General features: G+C 58.1%; 1 protein-coding gene across 1 annotated transcript in view; it reads right to left on the reverse strand.

Annotated features, from left to right (window-relative positions):
* Nucleotides 1–8,545, reverse strand: part of SETD1B (SET domain containing 1B) — a 36,832-nt gene that overhangs the window by 27,310 nt on the left and 977 nt on the right. Inside the window, exons 3-6 of the mRNA XM_011948592.1 lie at nucleotides 8,160–8,459; nucleotides 5,994–6,106; nucleotides 3,464–4,702; nucleotides 6–167 (exon numbers count right to left, since the gene is read on the reverse strand). Of these exons, the coding sequence (XP_011803982.1) occupies nucleotides 6–167; nucleotides 3,464–4,702; nucleotides 5,994–6,106; nucleotides 8,160–8,459 (1,814 nt within the window). The remainder of the gene's footprint in view (nucleotides 1–5; nucleotides 168–3,463; nucleotides 4,703–5,993; nucleotides 6,107–8,159; nucleotides 8,460–8,545) is intronic.

Raw genomic sequence — 8,545 nt, forward strand, 5'->3', positions numbered from 1 at the left:
CCGGGTGGCGGGGGCAGCGGCAGGGTTGGGGCCAGCACGGAAGGGGCTGCCACAGCTGCTGCTCCTGGGGTCACCACCATGGGCTTGGGGCAATCGGCGCTGGTGATGGGGGCTGAGGGCATCTCGTCATCTGAGATCTCCATGTCCTCGCCTGAGGACTGCTGGCCCTGCAGAGAGAGCAGGGAAAGACAGTAAGGTGAGTCTGGAAGGCCAAGTGGCTCTCGGAGTCCCCTCTTCAAGACTAGCAATCAGCGGCACTCCCAGCTGTGTGACTCAGTGCAAGCCATTCAGTCTCTCCAAGCCTCAGCTTCTTCATTTGCAAAATGGGCATCACAGTCCCTGCCGCGTGGAGTTACCACTAGAATTCATTCATTCATTCCAATTCAACAAACATTTGCTCAGTACCTGTGTGCCAGGCACTGGTCTAGGTGCTGGGGACACAGAAGTGAAGAGGCAAACATCTTACTCTCGGGGAGCAGAGCCAGCAAGAAGAGGCAAAGGATGATGAGGGTGAAGATGGGAAACGTGAGGGAGAGAAAGAAGGCAGGGAGAGGGGTGGGGCACAGAGGATGAGACTGTTGCAATTTCAGAGATTCTGTCGCAACTTGTATGCAGAAATAGTTGCCACTTCCACAGCATCTCTTATGTGCCAGGGCCTTTCTAAACACTCCACACTTATTAACTCAGCTAAACCTCAGAACAGCCCTATTTTCAACTCTATTTTTGCCCCACGAGGAAACTGGGGCACAGAGAATTTAAGTAACCTGCCCAAGGCCACACAGCCAAGAAGAGATGGAGCCGGGATTTGAACCAGGAAGTGGTTCCGCGGCCTGTGCTCTCGGTGAGCCTGCTGTCCTCACTCTACAGCAGACGGCCAGGCAGAAAAGGTGACATTGGAGCAGGGGATTTAGCAGCACTAAGGCCCATAAACAGGAAGTATGTTGTTCTTTATTTTTCCTTGATTACTCCTTTCACCTAGTCTGGTGACTGCACACTCAGTACGGGCCCGCGTGGGGCTAAGCGCTGCAGACAGCTGTTTCATTTCTTACCCCAAAGACAACCTCACAGGGCGGGGGGATGGGGGGCTCTGCTCCGACCCCTTTTGACAGTTAATAAACACACTCAGAGCCTCAGCCGTGGCCCCCTGGCACAGCCAGTCAGAAGGAGGGCTGGAGCCCAGGACCTGCCCAGTGCAGGGCTGCAGCTGGATCCAGAGAGGTGGTGACTCAGGGTGAATGTGGGAGGTGTCAAGGATGGGCGTGGGGCTTTAGGGAGCTGAGTGGACAGGCCTGGAATTGGGGTGGGGGGACCTTTGAAGGCTGAGGGGGAGTGGGGCTGGAGGTGAAATCTGTACACGTTGCAGGATCAGAGGTCAGACTACAGATGAGGAAGGCCTCAGAGGGAAACTGCAGGTGCCGGAGTAGGAGGGAACTACCAAAACTAAGGCAGCAGAAGGAAGCTCTAGACTTCACTAGGTCCCCTCTGTGTGCACACACACACACACATACACACATATGCACGCGCACATTCTGCTTCTCAGGATCCCCATGTACATCAAGAAGAGACAGGCGGGCTCGGGTGGATCCTCAAAGAGCACTCCCCAGATCAGTCCTGGACAGCGCCGAGCACAGCGCGCCGCGGCACGCAGAGGGTTAACCAGAGCCGCCGCCGCCGCCGCCGCCGCCGCCGCCAGCCAATCACAGGGAGGCGGATCCTGCGCTCCAGCCCTGGCCGGCCCTGCCCCTCCCTCCGCCCAGCAGTCCCGGAGTGAGAAGCGGCAGGAATTTGCTGAGCACCGGGAGCCCAGCAGGCCTGGCGATCCCTGGAGCATCCTGTGCGGCACCTCACTTAAGCTGAGGCCCTGTGCTGCAGGGACTCTCAGAGGCCCATTTGGCAGATGACGAAACTGAGACTCAGAAAGGCAAAGTGCCTTCCCCAGGGTCACATAACCAGTAGGTGGCTTAGCGGGACTCAAGGACTTGAGCCTGAACTTTTAACGACCAGCCACTGTTTAGTAGAAAAGCTCCCCCTGCACCCCCGGCTGGCGCCGCCTGTGCCGCTCCCCCACCTCAACCTCAGCCTAGGCTGGGACAGGGTCCAGCTCCCCGCACTGCGCTCAGCCGCAGGAAGCCCAGGCACTAGTCCCCGGTGCCAGCAGGGGGCGCACGTGGGCCGGCCCGAAGCTTCCCAGGACTCGGCCGCTCCCTGCGCTGGCGGCCGGGCAGTCCCAGACCCCCGCTCCCGGGGCCTCTGCCTGCCTTTCGCTCCAGCCACTCCGGGCCTCTCAGCCCTGGACCATGGTCAGCATGGTAAACACTCTTCACCCCAGGCAGCCTGGACGGAGCGGAGGAGGAGGGTGCCAGGGCCGGCGGCCCCCCTACAGCTACACACCTGTCAACGCCCCCTGCCAAGGCCCCCTGCCTGGACCTCCTGATGCCAGAAACCACTTCCCCAGAACTGCCTGGAGGCCCCCTGGAGCCCCAGCCACCTGCGGCACCCTCCCCGGCAAGCCAAGTTCCTTTCGTTCCTCCCTGAGGCAGCCAGACCCGCCTAATCAAAGGGCCCAAGAAGGGGGCAGTCCTCCCCTCCGCCCACAGGGACACAGAGCTCTGTCTAAGCCCCTGGCTGTCCATGCCCACCGGGGCTGCGGCTCCAAAGCAGGTGACTGGACCGAGAAGGAGCAAGGAGGATGACCCAGCACCCTCCCAAGGGAACCTGGCACGTGGCACCCTCACCCCAACTCAATCCCTGGACGGGACTACCTGAGGCTGGCGGTTTAGGCAATGAGACCCCAGGACCTGAGGAGAGGGTGGGGGATGGTCAACTTCGCCTGTTTCTCGCAAAATGGCGCCCCACCCCCACCCCAAGTTAGCTCTTAACTCCTTCATCCCTGGAGCCAGTGGGAGAAGGAGGGAAACTTCAGCACCCTCCCTGTCTGCCATGGTTTCTCCCTCCTCAGAGGGCACCACACTCTAGGAGACAGTGCTGCGGGGCTTCACCCCACTTAGGTCAGCACAGTACTCTGGCCAATTTCTCTCCTCCCCTCTGCCTGCCAAGACTCTCCCTGATTGTTCCCAAGTCACGCAACAGACAAGGGGACCAAGAGCCATCCCCACAGCGCATACTCTCTGAAACCTCAGCAAACTCCTACCAAAGAGGCTCAGGCCAGAATGTATCCCTAGGAGAAACTGACTTCTTACCTAACAAGGAGAGCATCAGAACTAGGCCATGCTTTCCTTCTCTCCATGGCTGCTAGGGAGCTCACTGCCAAACCAATTGCTCAATCACAGCCCTTGGTGTTTTTTGCATCCCCTTTTTATTCTCTAAGTTCCACCTGTTATATTGGCTTTCCTAGCCCCATTGCTTCTGCATCTTAGCTAGTCAAGCTAAATGCTTGAGGGGGGAAAGGGACATACAAGATAGACAAAACCAGTCCCAGACAGATGGACAGACACGGTGGTACCTCATCCATCTTCTCTGAGGTCGGGGTTCTGTCTCCAACCAGGTCCAAGGCCACCTCAGCTGTCTGGCCCAGAAGCCCAGCAGGGTCCGGAGGGCCTGGCTCGGGTGGAGGCCGAGGCCCGAGGCCCAAGTCGAGCTCCTCATCCTCATCGGAGTCTGGCAGGGGTGTTGGGCTGATGTCCTCCAGGCCGGTGCTAGAGGGGCGTGAGGAGGGGGGCGTGGGGCCTCGGAAGCCTGGCTGGGAGTTGGTGCCAAAGGGGGCCAGTGGGGAGAGCTGGGAGGAGGAGGAGGAGATGGGGCTGCCCTCCATCTGCAGCTCGGTGTCCGAGTCTGGCTCCCGCAGGAAGAGCAGCTTGGTGCGCTGCTCCTTCAGCAGCATCTCGATGCGCGAGTCCAGGCTGTCGTGGGGCTTCTCTGGCCCTGCAGGGGACGACTCCAGCGTGGGCGTGCCGGGGCTGTCACAGGGCTCAGGACTCCAGCCGAAGGTGGGCCGGCCCCCCAGCTCCATGCTGTTGGTGTCAGGGGGCGGGGGGCCGGGTGGCGTGCCTGGCTTCTCCTTGGCCAGAGGCTCAGCAGGTGGCAGGGGTGGGGGCGCCGGTGCCCTCCGGAACTCCCCGCTGTCGCGGGCCCCAAAGGTGGCTGTGGCTGTGGCTGTGGGCTCTTCTGGGGGTGGAGGGAAGTGGGCCACTGGGGTCTGATATGGAGAGAAAGCAGACTTGAATCCAGGAGCAGAGGTTGCCTGGGCGGGTGGTGGAGTGTGGGCAAATGTGGCCGAATCCTGTGGTTGGGCCTTGAAGGGGGGGCCACTGCTGCCCCCAGTGCCGCTGACTGCTCCGAATGGGAGGTCTGAGGAACCCCGGAAGGCGGCTGTGGCCCCAGCCACCGCAGTGACCGCGGGAGAATTGTGGACATAATGATGTTCATGGCGGCGGTTGTAGGCGTCGGTGAACTTGCTCTCATGGCGCCGGGCCTTGAAGGTCACTGCGGGGTCCTGGCTGAAGAGGTATGAGGGTGTGGGCTGGCGGCTGGAGTAGCTAGAGTCCTGTGAGAAAGGGGTGCCCAGGCGCGGTGTGAGCGGGGTGCCCTGTCCATAGGAGTTGGGTGTGTCCAGGCGGCAGCTGGAGTAAGCTGTGTCCTGGGAGAAGGGTGTCCCACCACTATTGGGGGTGACAGAGGAGGAGCCGGAGCCACAGCCTGCAGACAGGCCTCCATCCTTGAGGCGCTTCAAGGCATCTGACAGCTAAGGAGAGACAGAGACGTGAGACTACTGGGGGAAAACGTGCAATGGAACAGGGCTGTTTTCCCTTCTCACTCTGGCTGCTGGGGAGCTCAGAGCCAAACTGCTCTAGAACTGCAGCATAAGGAATGGAGGAAGGGGAGATTGAGAAGGAGTGTCATGATGGTACTAACTTTTTCTCTAATCTTAGGGGTAGCCAAATATGTCCAGGGAACCTTGAGGGTTTTTCCTGATCCCAGAGGAGATAGAGAAAAGAGAAGACCATAACATCTTGGTTTAGGCTGGGATTTTCTTTTTGCCTCAGGCTGTCAGAAATCAAAGACTTTCCAGGCAGGATTATGACCAAGAACTACAATCTTGTGCACGAGAGGATGGCCAAGGGCTTTGTCCTCCTAGCCACCCAGTGTTTTAGGATTTAAAGTGATAAACAGAGGCCAGGCACAGTGGCTCATGCCTGTAATCCCAGCACTTTGGGAGGCTGAGGCGGGTGGATCACTTGAGGTCAGGAGTTCAAGACCAGCCTGGGTCAACATGGTGAAACCCCAGCTCTACTAACCAAAAACACAAAAATTAGCCAGGTGTGGTCGTGGGTGCCTGTAATCCCAGCTACTCAAGAGGCTGAGGCAAGAGAATCACTTGAGCCCAGGGGGCGAAGGTTGCAGTGAGCCAAGATCGTGCCACTGCACTCCAGCCTGGGGACAGAGTGAGACTCCATCTCAAAAAAGTAAATAAAATAAAAATAAAGTGATAAACAGGCCAGTGGCAGCTAGTCAGCCTGATGCCAGAGAGGAGCTGGCATGAGACTCGCCCCATGCGAGAATCGTCCCTGTGTCCTGGGAGGCAGTGGTCTGGAAGGAGTCAGTCTTGCTCTGGAAGGCAGGGCGTGAACTCTGGTTTCTGGGTTTAGGGGTAGTGACATGCCCAGGACACCAGACACTAAGGACCCACTAAGAAACAGCAATGTTTGGCATCAACGTGGAAAAGCGGGCCCGGGCAGGCTCTGGGTCTGTGGGAATCGCAGCCTGTGCTGGGGAGGGGAGAGGCCACAGGAAACAGAACCAATCCCTCAGAGCCCCACTGCAGGAGAGCTTGGGAAAATGGGGCTCTAGGCCCTGCTCCCAATTGGGGGGGGGTGTGGCCGGGTTTCACACCCTCCTAGGCCTTGGTCTTCAAAGCTGGAGACAGTGAGGTGGGGGTAGGCTGGGGGTCCTATCAGAGAGTTGGTGAGGCTTTCCAGAGGAGGGGGGCACATCGAAGAGCTGGCGATGGGGCAGACTGACGGCCATAAACCTACCTGCAGGGTCTCATTCACAATTGGAGAGACAGCGTCCAGCTCGCCCACTGGGAGAGTCTGGGGGGTGTATCGGCCAGTGACCAACAGTTCATAGAACCGCATTCGGGTTTCCCCTGTGGATGAGCAGGAAAGGGGGGACTCAGGTTCCAGGATGGAGCACTCCCCACAGGGATTCCAACCTGTGTGGCACCCCGGTGGGTCCCTTGTGCCCCAGACCCCAGTCCTAGGGAGGCTGTGTGGCTGAGTTCCCACCCCTCTGCACCTCACTCAGGGTTCCCACCTCTTTAAGAAAGCTGCTGAGCTGCACCATTTTTCTGATCCTGAGATCCAGAAGCTAATGTCTCCTGAGGCTGAGACTCCCCCAAACCCAAACCCAGAACTGCCACCCGCGACACCAAGTCCCCCCAACCCCTGCATTACCTGGGCCATGGTGCCCAAAGAGCCACATCTTCCCCTTTCTGCTCAATACCCAGGGGTTTGCAGTGAGAGGAGGGGAAGCCCAGTTTGTTAAATATCTGGGGCCAGGTGGGCAGCAGAGTTTGTAACACACTCTAGTAGCACATTACTGTGAACTACACAGGCCCTGACCAGGCTGAGGGCCCCAGGGGGCCTGGGGACTACCTTCGGCTTGAACCCTCCACCCCTCAGCAGAAGGAGGCTTTTACAGACCAGGGCCCGGGGGTTATCGATATTTATAGAGCCTCAGAGGCAGCTGCTTACATATGCAAAAAAGACATGTTCCTGGAGCTACACTTTACTGGTCTCTTTCTTGAAATACAAACTTAGTTGGCAGTCTCTGAGGGCTTTTGTGTTTTTTGGTTTTTTTTGCAGAAATGAAATTTTGTTGAGACCTGGCTGCTCCTTAAAATGTGGGCACGTGATAGGGAAGGGGGTGCCACATTCAATTTGATTATCAGGAAGAAATCATGCTGCAACCACCCAAGGTCCTCACTGCCCCCCAACCCCCAGAGACTGAGAAGCTAGGGAAAGAGGCGGGAGGGACTGTGGACTGGACAGAAAAAGAGGGCTGTGCCCTGAGAGGAGAAACAGAACCAGGCACAGGCTCGGCAAGTGTGCGTGGAATAATCACCACCCCGGCACCGGCTCACAGCTCGGTCAATACATTTTAATCATTAAACGCAAAAAAAGAAAAGTTCTGATTTTCCTGCCTTGGGTTTGGTGTGTCCCAGTTGCCCCTGAACCCCATGCTCACAAAATTCCTGGAAGCTGCCCTTTTGCCCTCCCAGGCAGGGTTTCCCAGGGGACCCGGGTGGGTTAGGGACCAAATGGCATCTCCCCACTTAGCTGGTTGGCCCTCAAAGCACTCAGCACCTTCTTTTATTGATGGGAGTTGCCCTAAAGAGGCCTCAGGCACACTTTGGGGAATGCCCTCCAGTCCTACAAGCCCCTTGGTCCTGCAGGAGCCTCCAAAGACCCGCAGGGTGGAAGGTATGGCCTCCCTAGCCAGCTCCAGAGAGCACCCAGCTGATTCCAGAGCAGGGGAGGTGCTGCGGTCTCTTTAAGAGAGAGGAGGGAAGACACAGTGTCAACCCTTGAGCACCCAGAGCCGCCCACCCGGTTCTTCCCGGCTCTGCTCTTCCCTGGCGGCTCTATGGGGAACCTTATCAATGAAACAACACTCCCGGCCCCAGATTGGCTGCCACTTCCAGGGGGGAAGGGGCGGCAAGGGGGCGGGGGACACCCTGGATCCTTAGAGGACTCTCTTTTTAGTTTCCAGATCTTCTTTTGATGTATTTAAAGGCATCTTAGTGGCACTCCCTCAGTCCCCCATAAGTAAACAAACTCTGCCTCTTCCCCTAACACAGGCAACGCTGGGGACTGTCTAAACCCAGGCCACCAGGGCTCAGAGAGGGGGCCTGCGGGGGTGTCAGCGGTGGGGAAGCCTCTGGGTGGTCCCTAGGGGTGCGGTGGCCAAGGACCGGCACAGTTGGTAAATTACAGACTGTCTCCTAGCAACAGACAACACATTTAGCTCCACGCGACTCTACCTTCAGGAGGGGGCTAAGAAAATAAATAAGGTTGTGGGGCGTGGGGGGGGGAATTCCAAGGAAGAGTGGGGGTGGTCCTCCCCACGCTGCAGGAGGGGCGGGGAGGGAAAGGGTCGGGCTGACAGGTCTCCCCGCGCTCCTCCCCTGCCGGGCTCACCTTTGGTGTCCAGCTCCACGTGGATAATGTTGCCCATGACGGAAGTGCTATGCAAGTGCTGAACGGCATCCTTGGCTCCCCGGACCGTGGCAAAGACCACCTTGGCGATGCCCAGGTGCTTCTTGGTCTTGGGGTTGTACAAAATCTCCACCTCCTCCACCTCCCCATACTTCTTGCACATGTCCCTCAGGAAGTTTTCGCGGATGTTATCATTCAGCTTGGCAAATGTCACCTGCTTCGGAGGCACCGGGCCCACGTAGAACTCATCGATCTGGCAGGGACCGAGGGGGAAGGGAGTTTGGAGAACGTTTAAACCTAAGAGAAAACACAACATTCCCCCCCGCCCCCCGCAACTCGCCCGCCCCTTGAAAACAATAAAGGGTAAA

The sequence above is a fragment of the Colobus angolensis genome, unplaced genomic scaffold (assembly GCF_000951035.1).
Source record: "Colobus angolensis palliatus isolate OR3802 unplaced genomic scaffold, Cang.pa_1.0 Scaffold28, whole genome shotgun sequence".
Taxonomy (NCBI): Eukaryota; Metazoa; Chordata; class Mammalia; order Primates; family Cercopithecidae; genus Colobus; species Colobus angolensis.